This window comes from Dermacentor andersoni, chromosome 7, assembly GCF_023375885.2.
Source record: "Dermacentor andersoni chromosome 7, qqDerAnde1_hic_scaffold, whole genome shotgun sequence".
NCBI classification, from domain to species: domain Eukaryota; kingdom Metazoa; phylum Arthropoda; class Arachnida; order Ixodida; family Ixodidae; genus Dermacentor; species Dermacentor andersoni.
The window spans coordinates 156750288-156774508 of record NC_092820.1 but is presented as its reverse complement, the minus strand read 5'-3'; the positions used below and the strand labels follow the sequence as shown (position 1 = coordinate 156774508).

At 43.5% G+C, this 24221-nt stretch overlaps 1 protein-coding gene across 1 annotated transcript; it reads right to left on the bottom strand.

The window, feature by feature from the left end:
* Positions 1-391: 391 nt before the first annotated feature.
* On the bottom strand, positions 392-20932 carry LOC126533491 (amino acid transporter heavy chain SLC3A1-like). The gene is made up of 13 exons (XM_050180662.2): positions 20769-20932; positions 18657-18891; positions 15939-16197; positions 14249-14419; positions 13924-14066; positions 11886-12008; positions 10901-10975; positions 9501-9607; positions 8425-8620; positions 6358-6489; positions 5279-5341; positions 2389-2577; positions 392-1612 (listed from the first exon to the last, which is right to left on the bottom strand). Exons 2-13 carry the CDS (start codon positions 18840-18842, stop codon positions 1445-1447), a joined length of 1812 nt encoding a protein of 603 aa, XP_050036619.1. The 5' UTR covers positions 18843-18891; positions 20769-20932; the 3' UTR covers positions 392-1444.
* Positions 20933-24221: the final 3289 nt, after the last annotated feature.

Genomic DNA, 24221 nt, shown 5'->3' with positions numbered 1-24221 from the left:
GCAAGCTTTCTGAAATTATGTAAGAGTTCGCTCCAACCGGCATACCGTCCCTGCCCCTGAACACAAGCAGCAATGTTATTTGCATCACCACACTCGAGCCCAACGTCCCCTCACCATACGCACTCCTCCATAGCCTGCACTGGGATGGAGCAGCCGCATTGGGAGAGTGGCGTTGTAGTGAAGAGAACAGACAGTACGACATGCGCTGGCAACGAAAATTGTTGCAGCACAGTAGGCTGCCTGATTACGCATGCATCAACTGCCATTGTAGATACATTCCTATATTTCGCATGTAAACCTGTTTTGTTCTCACCAAAATATGAAGCAAAGCTTGGCGTCTCTACATAAGAGCAACTCCAGAAGCGTAACTGCGAAAGATAGGCACACAGTGTAATGCTGCAATCAAGTTTATTCTTGCTTTCATACACAAATGTGCTAGGCACATTTGACACACTAGGAGCACAGACTGGCAGGTCACAAGTGGTTTCAAGATGCATGGATTACTAAACAAGGACAGGATGCCAGATTACAAAATTTGTTCATCATTGCATAAGTTATAATTCTGTCCAAATTCTCCTCCGGGTCCTTATGTTCAAGTAATATCCAATGTTGTGCACATTTTTCTTACAAACCTGTGTCAACATACGTATCTCCCAGCTCATAATGTCCAAAATGTTGTGGCCGACATATGGGCCCCATAAATAAGTAGATAGAAGTACAGCAATGTGATAAAGAAATTGCACATTTTTGCAGCAAGATATTCAAAAAGGTACAAAAAGGGGGGGAGGACAGGGGCTGAACACAGGAGTGATAAGCAATACCGCACTGAATGCGAAAGTTATTATATAATATAATTATTATTTTTGCAGTCTTTTCTCACTGGCAATCATACCAATATTTCAGGAATGTGAACACTGTTCCATCCCACCCAAACGACACTATCAGTGCCTTCAGACAGTGTACCAAATTTCTTGTGAACATTCCCCACTGAAAGTGAGAGCTCCAATGTTTAGTGACCTGCTTACTTTAACAAGACGTGCCCAAAGATGTAACAACAGCTCAAGATTCTAGCGAGTTCAAACACTCAGAATACAGACGATATTTGAAACAACCGATCATCAATCCAGAAAGCCATACTTTCACAAAGTTGGTACCCTCGGATAGGCGAGTCATTTAATGAAACCTTCACATTTCAAAACAAAACATGTAAATGTTTTAAGAAACAAACATAAGCAATCTAATCAAAGCCAAACTTAGCTTTAAACATCCCAATTAGAATGCAGACATCTAAAAAAAAGAAGGAACCTTGATGGACCCTAATTATCATAGCAATCCAACTATTTAGAGACCAGCAGACTGTGCAATCCCAGGTGTTAGCCGATTATTATGTCATAACATTAGATATTTGAGGCGAGTCTCACAGATGAGCAGTGAGCTACTCGCTTTACTCAAATATCGGCACAAACTGCAGAATGACAGCTTCGTGCGGCTCCAAGATGAACTCGTTGAGCTTGACCTTGGACTGCACCACTTTGTTAGAATTGGTGCTCCTCACTTCTATGTGCCCGGATTCGGGCACGTGACTGCTTGCATCAGCAAGGTTCACTGTCACCTGCACAGGGGGAACAGAAGAATGCTTGGACTGTCCCAACGAAAACAATGTATCACTTCTATTCTCAAGAATCAAAAGTAGTACCTTGCAAAAGTTTAATTTCGAATCTAGAAGAAAACTGAGCGATTTCTTTCTTCCCTGAACTGTTGCAGGTGCCAGTATCACCAACAAGAGCTTTGAACACCCAAAAGCAACAGAGCCCTAAAATTGGTCGAAAGAAGCAAAAGCACATTTCTTGTACTGCTAGGATGACTGTGTTTGCAAAGTTACTGATCAAATTTTATACATTTTGATGTTGCACACCTGCATTTATTGAGGTAAATAACTTCATTCTTTTTTTTAAAACCAAATATGTGCCAAGGCATGGCAACTGCTGCCATCTAAAGGTCTTGGAGTTTTCAAGACAAGTACTTCTGCTCTATTTAATTGGCTCAATTGAAGAGTAACTTAATGGCTACTGAAAGTGACTTTAGGAAGTGGCCACTCGGACACCGAGTTTACAAACCATCAACTTGGAGATCTAAAGTCAATTCTACACTGGGGGGGCCCTTTCCAAGTTCTCCAGACATTAGAAATGTTTATGACAAGGAAAAATTGCCGTACACCCGACTATAGCAAGAAGCTGCAAGGGTTTGTGCAGCAGGTGGGGGTGGATGGCAACGTTCCGTTTCATGAACCTTCTTCCTGTCCATCTTGCAGGCTACTGCAAAAGTGACATGCTAGAAACATTTGCGTCACACAAACTATTGGTGTCAGGACAGCTGTGGGTGTCGTACCTTCTCGTGGTCTCCGTTGACCACAGCCATGTAGCCCGGCGTGCCCTTGCGCACTCTGAGCATGACAAACACCGTGCTGTTGGCACCCAGCACAGATGTCACTGTGCTGCCCAGCCTGACCGCAAGCTTGTCCCGCAGCGCGGTCGAATGACGCACCACTTCCAGGTGCGAGCTGTTGCCCGTCTGCGCCTGTAAAGCAAGGCAGCATGCTCAGCGGCAACACGCACGACACGCCATGGACCTCTCGACACCGAGAACCAAGCATGCTGAGCTAATGTGGTGCATGCGAGAGGTGTTAGTATAACGAAGGTACGTGCTCCAGATTGTAAAGCAACAGCCGTGCTACAAGATACCACACTGGAAAGTAACAATAGGGCTGGTATAATGTAGCGATTCCCATCGCACAATTGTATTCTTTGCTAACCATTCACCATGGCTGGCCAATCAACTATTACATGGGCGTGATCACTGCTTGTACCACTGAAGCATGAAACGTAATGGCACTGTAATAGGATTGTTACATTACGCTGGTTCACTCCAAGACAGTTATTCCAAGATGTGTAGATGCGATGGGTTAACCTGAACATTGAAATTCTAAACGCATGTGTATGAATTTCTGTACGAATGCTGCTGTATGGGTGGCAGGAGCACAATCAAGCTGCAATAGTGCAACTTTTTCTCTTGCCACCCTTTTTTGCTGAATGTTGTGCACATAAGACAAAAATAAAGACTAATGTCTGTCTGTCTGTCGATAGATTGACTGACTGATAGCATATGTATTTTCGATTTAGCGGCCTGGACTGCCGGGGACTTCTCAAAGTGTTGCTTTCAGCCAATGAGTGTTGGTGTATGTCGCGTCTTGGACATTCCTGCGCAGTCCGGGATGACAAACTGAGCAGACCGAAAGTTGTCACAGCTTTCAGCTAGTTGGTGCGCCATGAAGGAACAAGGAACAAATGCAAACGAACGAAGGGGCACCCACCCCCTGCCAATTCACTCTAATCCAAAGATGCATACCACACCGGAGGGCTGTAGGCCAATGATGTCCACCTGGGGTCACCTAACGTACACTGAAAGCTCAGTACACATCCATTTTTGCATTCTAACCCCATCAGACCTGGTCAAGGCTGACGACGGCCATGTCGAAGGCAAAAATACTTATTTCCTTTATTTGCACAAAAGAATTACAGAATAAATGAAGACAGGAAATGAGAAGTTATATTAACATAAGCAGTTGCTGGCTATAGTGTAATCACTTTTGTAGACAATGAGTTTTCCCAAGTCTCATTCTGTGCAATTAGATGAGGTAGACAAGCAAGTACAGAGCAAAAGTAATCTAGTGAACATAAGCGCACGAGAAGACAGCTTGAGCACATGGCTACAGCTTGTTTTGCCCTTCTATTACTCAGGTGTTAAACAATCCAGTTCAACTGTTATCAGGCTTCACTGTAGCACCAGAGTAGTTAACTGCTTTAGGCTCCACCACAGTCGAAGCCTCCACGAACAACCGGTAGCTGCGGAACTGTGGGCCGAACTGTGGGCCGAGCATGCGCCAAGATTAGATTATGTGGAGGCATTTCCGACATGGGGGCTCACTGACCTGCTGCAGAGTGCGCAATTCAAGCTTGGCATAACATCTTTGTTAGCCACAATGCGATCGCAGTTAGGCCCCTGGTGACAAAGGCTAAACGCAATTAGGTAAGATTCATTGATGCAAAATTTAGTGTGAAATTTGATAGGTACAGGTACAGTGCTCAGTAAATGAAACAAAAAAAGAAGAAAATAATATTAATCGTTAAAGAAATAAAATAAAAAATAATGGCTACCATGCGGCCCAAGTATCACGTTTCAATCACCGAGTACTGTACATGTTCTCATGTGTAAATTTTTAGCGTTAATAATGCTAGCTTCTATGCTATGCAGACATGTGCCCAGACTGCAGTGTGCACACTGATACTACGTCTCACAAGCCGATTGAATTTTTGAAAGGCACATATACTGATGCCGAGTACTTCAGCCATCCCAAACAGCTATCATGATGAATCATGCACAACTTGCATAATATTTTTAGCTGATCAGTGGGACAATCTATCATAACATCCTGTTATACAGTGAAATCCTGCTGGTAGATATCTAACGGAAATGTGACATATATAAAAACTAAATGGTAATGCACGCTAACCAGTAACTATGAATTTGTGTCCGTTTAGTTGAGCTACCACCAAATAAAGACGATCAAAGAAGAAAAGCGATGCCACCGCAAATGCTACCTAAGTTATCACAAAAAGTATATTTTCTTTTCCTTTTCATAAGACAGTAAAACTTCATTACAATAGATCTGCGTTCAACGTAGAAATAGTTTCGTTACATCCGATGTTCATTATAAGCATACATGCTTTCCCCCCCCAAAATTACCTTTGTTTAACTATTCAGCCCAAAAATTACACAAAGACTGAAGGCAGACCACAGAACACGAGCGCTGACTATCAACTGAATGTTTATTTTGAAGGGAAGGGTTAAGGAAAACAACAATACTGGATGTACACTCTTATTGTGCACAAGTTCTTGAAGAGGGAGGGGCATAGGTAGCATTACAAAGGCACCAGAGCCCAATAAAGAGCATTTGCAGGAAAAAAATGATAAGCATGGACTTCTTGCTATCCTTTGTTATCTTGAAAGGATACCTGTTTGTCATGCAATGATATGGAGGGCTGGCTCACACATGTCATCCCATTCTTTATGTGCGCTATGCCTCACTGATTTCTCTGGTCTATTACGTCCGATAGGTGACTACATCGAGACTCAACTGAATATAAATTATGCACAGGTGATGCTTCAGTGTAAGGAAAAACAGCTCTTCACGGACGGTAATGACCTCTGCGGTTCTTACCTCCACACTGATGCCAGGAGTGGCTGCTGCTTCCTCAGACCATGGCATCGGACACGGTTTTGCCTGTTGGAAGCAAAATACGACGGGGAGCATCGTCCACATAAGATTTCAGAACAAAGGCTCAGTTGAAACAATACCTAAGCATCGGCAAGGTAGCCAATGTGATGCATAGGATCACTCAAGTGAACTAATTTCACTTTTACCAAGAACTTGAGATCAGAACACATTTGTCAGGTATAAATATGAGTTTTCCAGCATTGATTAAGAATCATGCTGGCAGCCCCACAGCTGCATGCATCAATAATAATAGTAATAATAATAATAATAATAATAATAATAATAATAATAATAATAATAATAATAATAATAATAATAATAATATAGGAGGCTGCAAGTTTTTTTTTAGCATTGTTTCGTGTACACAAAGTAAGTTCATCTGACTTACAAGGTTTGTAGCAGCTTTACGGAAAAATTCAACGGACAAAGCAGTTTCAAGGATTAAAGCATTATAGGTACGGACAGCTTGAACATAAAATGCTGTATTAAACAAAGAAATGTTTCTTTTAAAATTTATTATTCTACACGAAATGAAAAGAAAAAGCATGCTCGCCAAGCCTTTCTCGCAAGCCATCACCAGCTACCACAAACGAGATGGCTTCCTACCACAAAGATGCAAAGCAGATTGGATTGGCTAGGCTCTTGGCTTGCATAAACCTTGCGGTCAGGTGCACAAATAAAATTCTTTAAGCTTAGTTTTAAGACCCTCTCAAAATTAATTGCATTCAAGGCCTTGAAAACGGTAGTTTCACATTCAGGCGTTTCAAAGACTACCACGGATCTTGCACTCGTAGTCGTTGAACCAAACTTCTCGCCGCTGCAACACCTGGATTAGTCCTTTGCCTGATGCTGGATTAGCCTTTTCTTGTACTGTTTGTTACTTTTACCACCCTTTTCTCCAAGTTCTACCGTCGCTTCTACAAGCGTGCCTGGGATAGCCGACACATCTGCGTTTGTTGTGCCTCGTATGTGCCGCCCACAGAGTCGCTACCAAGCCCCCGCCAGTCGCCTGAACAACTTACGCTGCATTCTTGTCCAACTTCATCGCCGTTGTAGAAGACAGGCGTGCCTTGCACCAGGGCCGCCACCATGTGCAGGCCATCCAGAAGCACGCCGGCACGCTCCACGAGGCGGGCAGAACTGAAACTGCCCAGCTGCACAGACGGAATGCAAGCACCGAATGGCCTCAGCTAACTGTATTAGCATGTACATTTAACATTTATTATGCTGTAGACCACGTTCATCGCTTCGCTCTGTTCTCTTGCAGATGAAAGAACTGGTAACGCATCTCATGGCCCTGCTGGCTCGCAATGTTGAATAGCTTAAAGTCAGCGATTCAAATCACATGTGTTTACTTTATGCCAAGCTTGGCAGACACTTGTTTTGTGCATTTTGTCTTCTAGGCACTTTCTGTTTCTGTCATGAGAAGAAATCAACACAAAATAATTGAAGTAAGGCCTGTTGTATTTGGTGCACTTGTACACACTAAGGCATTCATCACCAGCAATCGCAGTAAACTGCTCCACATTAGCTGTTGATACCAGATGTGTCTGCAGAGTTGGATTTTCACCAGAAGTCGACATAAATCGATTCAGCTCAGTTATTTTGCAAGAATGACGACAGGCATGTCTTCAAACAGCACTGTAACAAGAGCAGCTTGCGAATTCTTAAAATATTTGAGGCGCTACCACCTGCCCTCCAGCAGTCGCATGGAAGAGTCAGCTAAATTTTAAAGTTTTGGAAGAGTTGCAGCCTCACACTGTTGCCGGGAATATGACATGTGACCCCAAAAGCACAATGCAATTCTGGCATGTCGCTGTCCTGTTTTGCTCTACCCAACCGTGCGCCTGCAGGTAAGGCTTGCAATCATCAAACGATACTTTTTAACTATACCCACTCAAGTCTGATTTCACAAAGCATCCAAGCAAAATGCTTCTGAAATTTGGGCACCTTTTGGTTTATATACTACATTCACAAAAACAAACATGGGCCTTAGTCAATAATTATCATATTTACTTGGTTGTGACACACACTTGTTTTTTTTCTCAGAAAAATTCCCTAAGATACAGTACGTATCGTCACTGTTAAAACCAAGCGCGAAGCCAATACTGCAATAGGAGGTGCCCAAATCCCAACCCCCCAATCTTGAATCCCGCTTTCCGATCTCAAAGGTCATGCTACACCGTACTGCAGGTTCTAAAAATTGCAGCAAGTGCTGGAAGTTTGCCATCATTGAACACCACCTACAGCTGGCATCCAAATCGCACTTTCAGCAACCTCATAGTTCTAAATTTTCTTTTTCCATGCAAAAACACATCACTATTTCTCTGGTGAGGGAGCAAGCAAAGGCGTAGTTGCTAGCATTTTACTAAGCATGAAAATTGCGGTATGCGTTGCGATCAGTGGCATTGCATTTTTCATTTCTAGGCACGAAAAATTGGCCGCACATTAGTACTGAGTAACTGTGCTACTTGCTTATATTGTCACGTGTACTTGTCTTTATCGGGTGACACGTTTCACCGCCTAACAAATGTTATCACATAGTGCAGGACATGCTTGCATGTGTCGGAAGCTTCTGGAATGTTATAGATGGTTCCATCCGCTGTCTGTTGTCGCCGAAACTTGCGTAATCTGATTGGATGTATGTGCGACGCGAATGGTGTAGAACTTTGTGGAAGGCATGCGGGTTCCAGCGATTACTGGGACCCACATCTGGAACTTTCGACGAATGATCTATAAAAGCCGACACACTTGACCCGCTGATCAGATTTTCGACGATCGCCGACCGTGTTCACTGCTATCGTTGTGCTATAATTGTAGCCTGTTTTGTGGGCTCAGGTTTGCCCAATAAAAGTTAGTTTTGTTGTTCACAGTACTGCTACTGTGTTCTTCAATGTCACCACCACGTGACAATATTAAATAGTCCAAACCCCGTTATTAATCTTGTGGCACAAAGCCAATGAGGCCAAGCAAAGGCCACAGACCATGCGGAGTTTGCAAAGAAAAATTTGTAATTGGTAGCATAGTGCCATCGCTGCAACCCACCAGTTCTAGCTCAGTCGCAATGTCTGCACCGTGACAAATCTCACCACAAATGATGGCCACATGCCCTCTGGCGTCGCATCCAGGGCTCCCTGCACAAACACTCGGAGACTGGTGGCGTTGGACTTGTCGACAAGCCGCTCGAAAGGCTTGCTCAGCACCAGATCGGCTGCGGGCTCATCGGCCGATCCATACAACGGCGAGGCTTCAGATGCTGTTTTGTCCACTTGGACACCAAGCACCCTGGACAGATTGAAGGAACAGAGCTTTGCACAAAAGAGGTTGAAACTTGTTTGACGAATTCATTAAATGATGGCGTTAGAAGCTTATTTAATTTTCTTTTTTTTTTAAGCACACATGCGTTTCTATATATAGGCCAGGATCTGTTACTCTCATGCACTCATTTAGAGCCCGCACATTTGCTTTTACCTTAGTCACCAATTGTCTGCGAAAAGGGTAGAGATTAATAGGGTAATAAAAGATGATGTTAGTTTATAAATTAAGGGCATAAATTCGTAAATATTTTTTTTTTAAATGAAGGTTCTTTAATTTTGCAGGTAATTAGCACACGAAAGTTACCCTAGTGACAGGAGCAGACTGATGACTGATCACATTAGGTTTCATAACTGTAGCAGCTTGAAGGTTCCATAATTATTTTAGTACCCTGCATATGCATGTGTGTATGTACGTATGTGTGTGCACGCACACCCAGGGCGTTCCAGCTATCATGCACTAAGTTAAAGAACAACAACATATTCTATGCAAATGAAACCAATTGAATGTTATTACAATCTTTCTAAAGAAGGCTCCAGTATTTGTGCCTTATTATCATATTAGTTTCTAACTAGTAGTAAACTTTTCAATAACAACAGTCACAGCAGATATGTCAATACCAGGTGTTGCGCTTGTCCTTGTCGCCTTTTCGTGTCCTGTGTCCACTCATGCGCTAGTTCACTTCATCATCAGGTTAGAACGCATTTGAAAACTTCAATTTTAATTGTTTACGGTGTACAAACATTGGCGCGGCTCTTTTTCAGTATTTAAAAGAAAGCCTGCGAGACAGCTTTATAAAACCAACCTGGCTTCGCACTTATGTGCGTCGTAGTGTGCAGCCAGTGCTCACCTGTGCTCAGTCTCGTGGGCGCTGGAGTAGTTGCCGAGAACCTGCCGCCATTCCTTCAGCATGCTCAGCACATCTTGTTCCGTGGCGAGGGTGGCTTGTTTGGTCGTCTGACAAGGAGGCAAATGCCCTAGAGTGAGCACATCTCTCCACTCTCGTCAATACTAGAACACTGGGGGCTCAAAAGTATTCTTTTTTTTTTCTGATTTATAAAGCTACACTTCTAGTGCATCTCTAAAGAGGCACAAAGCTGGACCATTGTGCTAATTACTGTAAAGTCGCTATAACAGACACCGGCCGCCGAACATCCTCGCATACTCGTGGATCTCCAAGAAGCAAGTCACTACCGCCACGATCAGACCTCGCATCCCCTTTCGCAGTCACAATGACTTGTAAATAAAGCACCCATTGCAATTTCCACATACTGGGGCAATATTATTTCTGTCGAACACCGAGAGATCTCTGGCAAAAGCTCGGAATCCCAAAGGAAGCCAAAAAAATCCCCCATCCCAAGGAAAACATTTCCGGTTACTCAAGCATGTTATGTCAGGGTGGCCATTTAGGGCTTAATGCAAAGTAGGCTGTTGAACTGCTGTGATGCTACTAGAGCCAAACATTGATATGACTAAGTTGTCCTTGCAGTGAAAGACTTTGTTAAAATGTGAATATTTTGAAGTTTCAGCAGTAAAAATAATTTCACAAATTTTCAGAACATACCACGTGGATAGTATCCTGTCAGTAGGCACTCATAAACTACTCGCAAGAAGGTCTGCTCTTAATAGTGCCGTTACGAGCGTCAACGCATGCAGTGCAGATTGCGGTGAAAGCAGTGAACCGGTGGGGTGCCATATAGCTTGGACGACATGGCTGGCCCCGCTTAGTGACCACAGCCGTCATCAAATGGCGTCCCCAAATTAAAAACAAAGGTGTAAAACGATACAGATATTCATCCCAAGAAAAGAATATTAAAAAATAATAATAATAAAAAAATTGCAGCTCTGCCAGAAAGGCAGAGCCGCATTTGTGCTCTCACCGAGCACAAATGCTCCGGTGAGACTGACAAGAAAGTAACGACATGCTTAGATGCAAACGTTTGTTTTTTCCCCACTTTACACTTTGTGACACCCTGTTCTTACTATTTTTCAACTTGGACACCAGGTTGTTACTCAGCTTACCAATAAGCTCTTGCATGCATACAGTAAGGGCAAAGTGCTGTTAGTTACTCTCAGTATAATGGCAAACAATGACTGAATATAATGGCAAATGCGCCTAGCAGGAGGCCTAGTCTTATATTGTGTCCAATCGAATTCGATTGCCAAAATAGAAAATAAGCAAAAATAATGAAACCAGCCACAAAAAGACATGCAACTTGACACATAAAGAATTTGCATAACGCAACTTACAGAGGGGTGGTCCAGGTAAGTGTGGGTCACCAGGAAACCACTCACACCTCGTTCAAGCCAGAAGCGTAGCACACCCTGCAATGACAAACCAAAACGCAGTGTGCTTTCACATGTACTGTAGCATTTGTTATCTGCACAATTGACCAAGATATGTTGATGTACTGTAGCATTTCTTATCTGCACGGTTGACGAAGATATGTTGATCATAGGAACAACAACAAAAGTAGCATTGGAGATGCCCTGGTATTATAAATTTGTACAGCAAGAAGGATCACAAAAATAACTATCGCCAAATGGACTACTATTCCAGGCTATGGGATTGTTCTGAGTGATCACAGGGCAGGGGAGCTCCAGATCAACTTCACTCACCTAGGGTTTTTAAGCAAGTCCAAAAGAATCTCAAAGCACGGCAAACTTTATTAAAAGTTTCACTGTCTGCCTAACTATACTGATATGATACATAGGAAACCTTCGTCCTGCCCCATTCAAATGTGCCTACTGCCAGATTAAAAATTATTCGGCAAATTTCTGTACATCAGCACTGCGCCATTGCAACTGCGAAAGGAGAGACTGAGCAATATCTCTGATTGCAACTTTGCCTTTCACAGTGCTTTCATATTCGCAGTGAACATGCAACAACCCAGCCAGGAAAATAAAGTGTGCAAGTTTATGTGGAACGAAACTCACATCATTGAAACGGGAAACAGGCCAAATTGGTAACTTGGAACATCAACCTCTATCTAGTGATAGTTACTAGATTTGCCAGGTCAAGTATGTAGGTGCATGATCTTAAAGTTTCTGCAAATTCTGCAACATGAGTGAGCAAGCAAGTTGCGTTGATGACCGTGCATGGATGAGCAAAAGTGCACAATCTGTTCACTGCTGCTAAACTGGTACATCTTATCTATGTTCTGCGCGCACTGTAACCCTGGTGATACGCCAAGTTGTGCCAAGATGTACCAGTTCCTTCAGTCGCTGAACTTACGGTGAAAAGCTCTAGAGTCTTGGGGCTTTTCCAGTTGACATCGGCTGTGTCAGAGGAAGTCTGATGCAGGTAGAACATCTTCCGGCCAGCGTCAAAGGTCCACGCGGAATCGCCAGACGCCATCTGCGTTACACCAGTTTTCGATTATTTACAGCACATAAGCACTTGGGGATCGCTAGAACACACTATCGTCAAACACTAGTGTAACCTATGTGTCATTTGTAAATCAACAACCTTTGAACATTGTGCGCATGCAGAGGATGCTAGGAGCATCTCCAGTGCATACGCAAGACAAAGACAATAAAGGCACACAGTGTAGTTCAGCTAACGTTGCACCCGCTTATCAGCCAAAATGATTGCCCAGGCAGCAGCCACTGCCTTTATCCTATCCACTAGACATACAGTCAAACCTTGTTACAAGGACACTGATTATCATGAACTGATGGATACAACATAGTAATTGTAATTGCCCTTGGAAGTTCCCATAGAAACCCACACACTTGAAAATCTTGTTTTAATGAAGCAAAAAATTTCTCATAAGTGGACACATTTGGTTCGTAACAAAGATCTACAGATCATTTCACGCCGATTAGGCTGAAATCTGGCGGCTCGTGATACCGCTGGCAACCTGTCCAAAGCAGCAGATAACATTTAAAAACTCCTGCTTTGCAGGAGTTTTTAAGGTAGCAGGTAGTTTCAAGGTAGCAGATAGCTTAAGGTAGTAGGAGTTAAAAACTCCTGGAACCTGGCAACATGCCAAGCAGGCTGTACACTGCCGAATCGGCGGCAGTGCCCGTACTCTGCCCCTACTGCCTCGCACATTGCATTCTCCAGAGATCTGTGAACACAGCAAATTGCACTTCAGTTGAAGGCCTGTACTACAGTTTAACCTTTTTATAGCGAAGCCACACCTGACACGAAAATGCCATTGTTATATCCGATAGCACTCGTTGTAAGCATGTATTCGTACATATTGATATCACCGAGAAACATTTTGAGTTTGCTTTATTATATCCAATAATTCGCTGAACCTGTGTTCGTTATATTGGGGTTTGACTGTGTTACACTAGAACTAAAGTCAAACAGTAGACCGAATGGCTTGCAGTCCTTGGAGGAAGGATTCAGTACATACTGCGGCTGTGAAAAACTATTGCACGTGCAAAGTAAAGGAATTTTCCGCGTCCCGAGACTGCATTGTATAACATTCCATTTAGTTTTCTGTTCTTTTCAACCTTCGTCACTAGCTCAAATGAAGCTGTACTGATATTATCGCTGGGATCCGCCATTCAACAGAGTGAATGATAAGAATTCAAAATGAAATGGATAGCTACAAAATATGACCTCTGCTCTCATGTCCTCAGTGATTGCTCAGTTTATCGGCACCTCATGGACATGCGGGCCAGGTGCTGCAAGCCTCCGATTTCATGCAAAATTCGTCACAGGAAGCCAGTAGCATAAATACTGTTTGTTGTTTAGAAGCATCAGCCAGGCCTCCGATTTGATGCAACACCCATCACAGGAAGCCAATGTAAGGAAATGTTTGTTGTTTAAAAGCATCTGCCAAGCCTCTGATTTCATGCAACCACAGTCATAGGAAGCCAGTGTAATGAAATGCCATATGTACGTTGTTTAGAACTGTCGGACAGGCCTCAGATTTCATGCAACACCTGTCACAGGAAGCCAGTGTAAAAAAATTTTTTTTTGTTTAGAAGCGTAGGCCCACGTACAGCAACAAGCATTGCACAAAAGCAAAGGCTCGCAGCACTCTGCCAGCATGCTCGCAAAAAGCTGCAAGACCTGTTGTGTCGCTACTTCTGGGCACACAACAACAGCAAAGACGAATTAGCATTAATGGCGACAGCTGCATTAGTGAAACGAATGATCCCAATGATGAAGGCACAGCATAACACTATGTGTTCCAGTCCTTCAGCAGTGTGCTGCAGGCTTTTGCATCTGTTCACCCAGAAGCAACTCCCTCTTCAAAGATTCAAAGGTGACATCAAGCGTACCGAGAGCAACGGCTTGAACCAGAACTCACCACGCCTTCTGGTGGCGCAGCCTCTTCGCCCTGCTCCCAAATGAAAATGTCCTGGAATCCCTCCTTGCCCTCACTGCTGTCTTGGAACCACTGGTGGTCTCTGCTGGTGTAGGCAGGGTTGATCTCCAAGACCACATGGAGTTCTGCAATAAGAATGTTGCCACATCAAAATGGTGCCGACAATGTATGGGCAAGGCAAGTTTGGACCTGAGCAGCCGGTTGCCCTTCTGCTACCTTCACACTCTTTAGAACTGTTAGCAATTAGGTGCGATAGAAAAAAAAAGAAGAAACGAAAGACACAGGAAACAACAGCTGCTGAACAGACCTTTCTCCTTGGTAGAATTGAGCAAAGCTTCCACGTCGGTTAATGAGCCGAGGCTTGGGTCCACAGCCAGGTAGTCCTTTGTGGCCCCAGTTGCATCCTTGGAAAATATATCACTCAGCAGCAGAGTGCCCATTCCAAGTTCTTTGATGTGCTTCAGCTTGGATGTCAGTCCTGAAGTGTAGAAGAATTAAATCAGTATATCACTCTCTAATACTGCGGTGTACGAGCGTACCAGACAATAGCAACTTAAAGGCTACAGTTCGATCTAATCTACAGCATTCATTTCAATACATAGATATTTTTTTCATTGAGGACAAGACTTACATGCTACTGAGATACAATCTGACTATTCTGCGAGCCAAATCAAGAAGCTCAAGTGATCATCACATAGTCATCTTGTACAGCTGCCTTCATACTAGTGCCCGCGTGTGTGACTACACATAAATGAGCTCTAATTGGCTCCTGTTAAAATTCACCTAAGCAAACCTGTTGCTCCTGCCATGGACAGAGGTTTGAGTTCTAATTTCAAACTTAGTAAAACAGGAATTGCCTACCATTACCAGCAATCATTATTTGCATATGCTATCTGTCCCTTTGAGGGCAATGCTGTTTCTATTAGTGAACATAGAAGTGAATTTACATGCTAGAATTTTCAAACACCATTCTTCACACTCAACGCACTTCAATAAAGGCAGGACGGCCACCAAAACTTTCACAGAGCTCCTACACGAAGCTGTTCCCAAACCTAAAAAAAAAAAAAGGTTATTATATTTATTGTGTGTCCTGGTCAGATAATATTTTAATCACATAAATTATAGCATGGGCTTCTTTAAAGAAGAAATTGACTAAAAGTGGCATGCATAAGAATAACTTGCCAAGGCCAAGACTGCAATAGAAAACACTGCATTATCACAAAATTTACACAATGGTACTCGGTCTTTGCTGTACCACTGCATCACTGCTTGCATTCTCAAAGATAAATTCGTAAGATTTATTTGCATTACATGTGTTGCAACGTTAGCTTTCGAAGGTTGGATTAATTTCTTGCTAAGTTTCCACATCTCAACGATGTTAACGAAAGGCCAGCAATGCACTGTGTGTTCAGTACAGAGTGCAAGTGTGATCAGTGTTAGCAGAAATGATGAATCAATTTCAGCCAACGGCTGTGCTACGAATTAGGTGCCACATTATCTTCTCCAGTCACGAGAGCTGAGTGTGCGCTACAATTGAGGCTGTCCAAGAGTCATGTAAATGTAACTATGTTATGTAATGCAGTTGTAAGGGAAGTCTTTACCCCAGTCTTTGTGTGCATTATTCCAGAACTACTGCAGAGTAAACTCCGCTTCCCTGTACCAGTTTTCAAATGCGAGTTGATTGATCACATCTGGTTTCTGAGTTCTCTCAGTAAGCTCTGAAGTTGCTGCAATCTCGTAGTAGCAAGGAAAATATCGTGTTTAGTATGAACAGTTACCTATACATGCACCACCCAAGAGCAGAGCTTGCTTATCACAGAAAAACTGCTCCTACCTGTAACAGATGTTGCGCCAACTACCTTGTCTACTACATACTACACCTGTATGTTGCACCTTCAGGGCATATGGTGTTTCTGCGAGAGATTTACGATATGCTCCTGCGTGCTGTCTAAGAGGCAGTGTGTGCACGCTGCAAAACCCCGATCCAGCCAACTCACCCGCGATATCTCCGCGACCATCATTGTCGTCATCGGCATAGGAGCCCACTTCCACATTGTAGACAGGCGAGCTCTGCCACCACGCCAAGCGTGGTGGTGGAGCACACCGCGGTGTCAGCACAATGATGGCGACGGCACCCACCAGCATGGCCAGCCAGAGGACCCAGAAGAGCACAAACATGGTCATGCGCAGCCGCACCCAGAACGGGTCGTTGGCGTACTTCATGAGCTCCTCCTTGCTCAGGCCTACAAACTGGCTCTGCAAGTGGGAAGAGAAAGACACAGGACAAAGTATGCGTCAACCTCTCCGGAAGGTATTATGCTTGAAAGCAAAACTGTTGGCCAATGTGATGGGAATTCTAACCCCTCCATTCCAGAATGTTCGTTCACTCGATACTCCAGCTCCACCTACGAGAGTGGATTGCAGCGCCCGCCCCTCGACAGAACTGAACACTACACTTCATTGACATTCTGGGGCAATATGTAGTGTAGTCTTCAAATCCCACCCCCGCGACGGCCACCTTGGTGCTATGAAAGCCAATCTTGAACGCCATGCTATTGCCTACTGCAAGTGGCAAAAGAGGTTCCTGGAGTCTGAAGTATGTCACGGTCGACCATGTTTTGGACACCCATCTAATGAGAAGCGTAGCATCTTAATCAGTCAAATGGCGATGCTGTGCATAACTAGATGGAGTGGAAGAATGGGGTCGAATCGAGAATCGTTTGAGAATAAAGGGGTTACTCTTTCATGCATGGTGGCTAGCTGAAATCGCCACCCCTTTGCCCTAACGGTCGTCTTCATTACTTAAGTCTTAACAGTAATCTCAAGGCTTACTGCATGTATTTCTGGGCAGCACTGACCTTATGGCTCTGCCCTGATGCCTGTACAAGCACATTTCTTGTTAGCTCGACAAAAGCTGCAGACTGTCTCTTGCATCCCTGATGTGAAGGTGGTGTGAAAGACGCTAAGAGTGCGCAGAACTTAGTGTTGCTCCCTCTTTGAGGGAACATGAAAACTGTTCGTGGAGTTTCAGCAAAATGGCTACATATGTTTGCCATCTCATATCTCCATTGCTCCTGATGAAAAATGTCATCTTTACTCGAGGAGGGCTTCTTGCAGTCTCTCACTGAGTTTGCAATAATATTGGGATTTATTATGGAAGCAAGTTTCTGTGCTTGAAAGAGTTGAGGCCTTGCTCATCTCTCAAAGCTTACACAGTGGACTTCCATTATTTCAACTCCAGTTAAATTGATCTTTCATTTAAAGGTCCCGGCCAGTGACCATGCACTTCTACGGGCCTAAACTTTTGTTATTTCAATCCTAAATAGGCATTCGCCAGAAAATTTGAACTTGACCAGTCAGCACACACGCGTCAGACCCCTATGGTGACCTTAATAGTGATCCCTTTAGTGGCAGCTTCTGCGTCAGCGGTGCGCAGGGGACAGTCAATGCTTTGAACACATATCTCCCATCAAAAGTGCCTATTTTCGGCCTGCCCTAAGCAGATTTTCTAGCAATAACTGTAGCTCACAATGTCTGATTAAGGTATTTAGCCAATTTCAATGCACAGCCTTCTTTTTTCCCGAGGAAAAGTGAGCCGAAACTGGCATTCTGATATGAAACCAAAATTGCCGTCACGGCATTTGTATGCTTTACCGCATAAAATTTAGGTATTGCGGTGAAGCTGACTTTAGGAGACTGGCCCCATTTTGCAGCTGACATTACACCCTTGCCCACTTTTCTTACTAAAATATAGGGTGCACATTAGATTTATACTTTGTTTAGTTGCTATAATGTCATTTAGAACGTTGTTTTCTAGTTTCAACATATATAAGGCATGTGTACTGGCATTTTATTTGAAGGCATGTTAAAATCGCGCAAATACTGCCAAATGAATCAGCAGTGTGTTTGGGTTTTTTTCCTGGACCTTGCTTAATTCAACCTGCCAGATAATTAGATCAATTTAATTTCGTCAGTCACGTCAGGGTCGAATTAACAGACGTCTATTGTAACAGCAAGCCTTCTCGTCCTGTAGTGCTAGAGTTGAGGATAAACAGAAAGAGCCTGACTACACAGCTCAGAGGCACATTTTGTGAGATCTTGAAAACTTTACAAGCTGAAAAGACGATGGCATGTTTTTAATTTAGGATACCTCACAGGCTTAAGTGTCGCAGTACTATTGCATAAGGGGTGTACTGTGCACAGATACATATAGAAACGTTTTTTGTATGTGAATATGCAGAACATTAAAAACAGAGAAAGCAAGTGCACATAGTATACTATAATTATATCCTTGGTCACTAAATAAAGTCTTCTGTAATATCTGAACCTAATACAGGTTGCATAACATGGGCTCCATCACACAAAGTTCTACTACAGTTGCACATTGACCTGCGTAATTTAGGTCTGGCAGCAGCACACACTATGATTTCAGCTTCAATTGAGGCTTAGGTTGCTTAAGCTTCAAATGCTGTGGCAACACATATTTTACCACATGCTTCAACTCTCGTCAAGTATGCTGGAAACAACTATAAACCTAATTTTAAATTTACTGACAGCAGTCTCATTTGTCCAGTACACACATATATAAAGCAACAGCTGCAAACAGTCACTGGGTCTCATTTGGCCTCCCAGCAAAAGAAATTAATGTATGATGTGGGAGTGATCGTATGATGCAAATGAGTCACGATCTTGCAGGCTGACAAAGTTGTTCATACCTCAACACCTTGAATGTCAATCTTGGCATCGCCATTTCGGTCCTTTCCATCAGCCTTGCTGTTGGTGAAGGTGATCTTGGTGCCATCCCCTTGGGCCACCAGCTTTTCGGTGACCGCTTCGTCCCTCTCGAGGCCATCCTCGTTGGCGTGGGGCGGTTTATAGTTCTCGTTTTCAACTGTTTCCATGATGTCTGCTTTTTCACGCAAATTTCCTCAGCTAGCAATTCAGCACTTACTGCGGGAAAGAAGAAGATAATTTTCACAACAGGTGAAGCACAATCTTTTTCAAATTTTGACTTGGCAGCTAGCGAGCGACTTCATTTTCCTTTGGATTTGTGAATTTCAAGGTCAGATCACAAAGACGTCTAGGATTCACAAATGGCGCAACTGACATAGCACAAAGCTGCTCAGTAGCTATTTTTCGTTACAAATAATGCAACCATAATAGACAAGAAACAAATACATACAGGCATAATGCACTCAGGATGGTAAAGCACCAACTAGCCTGGTATGTTGCTCTGTTGGAAAGTTGTCACAATGGTTCATTGCAAATGTTGGGAGAGAAAAGTCATATGAACACGAAGTCATAACGCTACACATTAAATACTTTTGTCTTTTAAATTTTACACCTTTACTGACCAGAATGGCTTGCACTATAGGTAATGGTGTACACATATATGCTAAACTCGCCTGCAATGTGCATGTGAATTAGCTGTCTGGTGAGAACTTAAGAATCTTATTCCTGCATTCCCAAGCTACAAATGCCCTGTCCCGACATCTGTTGGATTGGCTGATTAGCTGCCGTACTATTGCCTTTCAGTATGAGATAGAAGAGTAACTGTGCCCATCTGTGCAGAATTTCTAATCGCAGATGGGGAAGAGTACCATCCATTTAACAATTTTCTACTGGTGTACAGTAATGGTGATGTTACGTGGCACACAGGAATATTTGTGCTGTCTACTAATAATTCCTTTAGCTTTCAGTAAAGAACATACATTGAACAAGAATGCAAGTTATTTTTTGTGTAGAAATCTGAAAGGTGCACTACGGCCTAAGATGTTTGTAATCCATGTCGTTGGGTGCTTATACAAATGCTGGTCACATTTACATAAATACAGTGCTCAAACAAAATAACCATATCTTAGCCAAACCTAATGTTACCGCTTTATACAAGCATGCGCTCAAAATTCCCAATTTTCTTTCTCCGATTGCAGCTTTCCTAACTCAGTAGATTCTCTGTGGAACCACATGACTATACAAAATTTATCTGGCACCATCTGGAAACGTTTGATCAGGTAGTTCAGTAGCTGAATGCTGCAAGTTTCTACAGCTACACAAGTGCCACATACGTGGGTACAAGGGCCAACGATACAGATATCAACCAACCTCACTAACATTCTCACCAGCAAACAAAATTAAATACTGAAGGAATGACATGCTCAATTTCCAACTCACTCAATCTATGAAATGCATGTTATATCTGAATAGGTTTAAAATATTGGTCCCGTCTGCGTTTTTTTAATGCTACAGTGCGGGAGTGCAAAGGTACTACGCAGCTGTTCTCCGTTTTACAGGGTCAATTCGACGCCAATTCAACCGACGTCAAAGTCGGCACGCGCAAAGAGACGAAAAAAAGAAAAAGAAAAGAGAAGCATTGCAGCACCCAGTCACGAGACGGCACATATTGCCCAACTGGATGGCTCTCTAGCGAGGCATACGGGCAAGAAAGAAAACCTAAAGTGGAAGATTACACTGCAAGTGGAGCTCTTTTAGCTGATATAGTCATTCTTTTTAATATAAATGTAACATTTCAGTCAAGCCATCGGTTGAACCCGGCATACCTCAATGCATTCCAAGGGCGTAGACCTTATTTGGTCTTAGCTTTGCGTATACTCCAATGAAGTTTGCGCTTACGAAATTTGCATGCGACAGAAGCGTTCGGAACAAACATATATGCGCGAGCACGGGCGTGTGGAAGCTCGGAGAACTTCAGGGGCAAGTCCTAACATCTACGGCTCGATCGTCGTAATTATAACGGTTTGGTAACATCACTGGTACCATCTTTAGCTCCAAAGAAAAAGCTAAAGCGCGGAAATGTGTGGCGCACTCACCACGGCAGGTAGATCTTTAAGCTTGTTTAAGTACGACCTCGCTTTGAAGCCAGCCGGTGGCCGCCCTGAACCAGTCGAGGTCTACAGCCGTCTACGAGGGCCACGGAGACAACCCACGGATTTGCGGGCGGATAGGCGGAGAGATGGGGGGGAGAGCAGCAGCAGCAGCGAGACGCGAATGAGAGCACACCCGGCGTCTGATGCAATCGTCAGCGCCAAAAGTTCCCTAGCCGACTAGGCTACGCGCAACGAATGCATATAACCTGTTAAAGCAACTAAATCACTAAATGTAGTACACATCTACGACGGCCGTTGCAACTGCGCATTGCCATTTACAACATGGCGAGATGCTTTTTTCGAGCCAACGGCGTGAAGTAACGGCAAAATGCTAAAATAAGTACCGCACGTGGTCGCCCCGCAAGAGTCCGAGATCTAGGGAACTAAGCGGAAACAACCTCTTTAAATCCGCGGAGCGAAAACGGTGCATCTCTGCAGACATGATGTTGAGCCGCCTGTAGCACCTGTAGTGAGTCGATCGGTGGGCAGCCTCACATTGCATAAAATCGCATTATTATTGGGCAGCGGCTTATCGTGGTCACCGCCTATCGCGAATAACTGGCATACGACCCCTCAGCGCGTGAGGCTGGCCTTGCGGGTTTGGCGGTTCGACCCACACTGCACGCTTTTAGTGAGAGGCATCACGGAACACATGCAGCGTGCTTCTTATCACCGGTCATTCGAGTACGAGCGGGCGATGGCCCGGCGTTAGCTCTACCAGAAACCCTATCGCAGCTCCCGGCGTACACGCACCTGTCGTTAAGTGGACCACTTAAAGGTGCGCCGTGTTGTCGACAGAGCAAACGGTCGTAGCATCTAACGAGCGCCGAGAAAATTCAGTCGCGGGATTCTGCAATGACTACCGTTCACATACAGTCAACTTTACTATGAAGCATGGTTATATACTTCTCATAATACAGAATCATTTGCTTGCAGGTAAAATATCTCATCCTTACCATATTATATACAAATATGAGTCGCTGAACCTATAGTTTACACTTTGACAAATTCTAGCGATAACAAGTGACAAAAAATAATAATCTCTGAGCCTCACCAGACTGCATACTTTAAGCGCAATAAAATATGGGGAGGAAGACCAGACAGGATGAGCGCTATAGTGCTCGGCCTGTCTGGTCTTCCTTTCATTTGTCCTCATGTTTTCTTGCGCTTCAAGTCAAGTATGCACTCTCAAAAACTCACCCAAGTTTCAGCTCTTATAGGTCTTGCACAGTGGATTACAGCTGCCTGCACGTTTTTGCAAGCCTGATATGTACACAAGCACATACACAAGGTTACATGGAGCATATACCAGTACATATTGTGCTGGAGAAAGAAACTTTACATATTTATACTTGCCACTGCTTCTTTGCAAGGCCTCACCACTGGTGATGTTGCTCACCCATGAGCTGTTCCTGCATGTTCATACTTGAAGCACATGGAAGCATGGGCACATCAACAGATTTACATAAAGGCCATTTCCTCTGGTTAACTTCTGCAGTAGTCATGCAAAAGATTTTGTTTTCGCTATACATTCCGAGCATGATCTTCTTCATGGCCAGCTACTTAATTGTACGTCCCTTTAAACTAGGGCTACACGATAAAAAATCAGTGAGGGCCAAAACCAACTTTTCTTGCCATACATACTTCAGTGACAATTAACATTGCAACTTTTGCTTGCGGAAAGGCAGTCTGTGTTTGGCGTCATTGCACTTGTTGCTGTCCTCTGCATGTGTTGTAACATCACGTCAGTTATTGAAGAAAGAAGACTGCTCTTGTTCAGGGACACCAAACATAATGTCTGCTCACACACATAGACGCTACCGAAGAGAGAACCCAGAGGGGGGTGGGGGCATAGAAAGCTTCACTTAAAAAAAACACCATTTACATTTAAGTTTTTAAGCATGAGATGGATTTCTAAATTGTGTCAATGAAGAATGGCATGCTGTTTTTATCGGGCTCGTACAAAGCCTCAAATGATGTTGCTTGCGCAAATGTTACTATATACAAATGATCTTGATTGACACTTACACTCCAGATGTGTTGCTCTGTGAGCAAACATTTGCCAAGGTTGAAAAGTAAGGTAATCTCGCCAATCAAAAGCATTGGTTTGCAGGCACTACCACCTGCAATCATTCAATATGCTGGGAAAGCACGCATTCTATTTAATTACGAATGCTGCCCCAGTACTGTAGTCTTGCAATTAGATGTAGCTTGACGAATATGTTCGGAGGTCCTGCGCCCTTCTTGGATATTTGTTTCGAAAGGAAGATTCCACACCCCCACATCTGTTTGCTTGTGTTTGAGGCCACCAACAGTTCATGGCATGTATATATTGTGTGCGGTGAAAAAAATAATTTTTCTCATATTGCGACACACTGATTGTAGCTCCAGCACACCATATTGCGTAGGCTGCTAAAGATCTGCCTGTGGGTCACATCCAGTTTGTGGGTCATATATTGCACAGCCCTGTTTTAAACAGTTATACCATTTCACCAGCAATTCATGTGAGAAGGTGTTAACTGCATGAATTTTGAACTGTCCAGACCACAAATGTACAAGAACATTTGAGTTCAAAACAGGCTGTCGTTGCACCACGATATCATGGTGCCAAAATATGATCATATATCAATATATCACAAGACTACAATATCAATATATATGGTGGTACCAGAATGTCAATATATCACAAGACATTTATGCTGAAATGATGATATAACGATGATGTATGCAATTGATATGTCTCAATTTCCGCTGGAGCGAATATAGCTTGAAAGAGAGACAGACTCGGTTGGACACACTGTCTTTATAGGTCAGTTGAGAGTGTCTAAAACAAGAGCATGGCCTGATGAACCTGCTGCATTTTAAGCACCTCACGACCTGCAGCAAGAGTAGAACATGTGTTCCTTTGTTTCCTCACATCATTTGCCTAGTGGAACTGTATGATTGTTTACTTGTAAATGCAATGGTAACGTGTAGCAATTTCTGGCACACCAGCATGGCTAGCCCTGGCTGTCTTGTTGATTCTACAGTACGAGAACCACGTGTTGGGAATTCTAGGCACTATCTTGTCCCCTAATGCTTGTCTTCGCCGCCTGGCTCTTGTGTCGTCTGGGATTTGGCTTCCCCACATGACGCTACTGAGATGGTGGAAGTTGGTGTGTATAATTGCACAGCTACAATGAGATAGCATGAGTGTTGAAAACCCATGGCAGCAAGCTAATTGTAGTAGGTGGTACTGTTTCCCAATGAGACCTGTGAATCATACTGCTTCTGCCTGCACATGAAGCACACTCAATATACCAGGTGTTTCTGCAAAGGCTAAATAATACTTAAAAATCGCCTGTGGCAGGTAGTGCAATTCTAGTCCTTGAGCCGGTCCACTCGAAAAGGCAAACA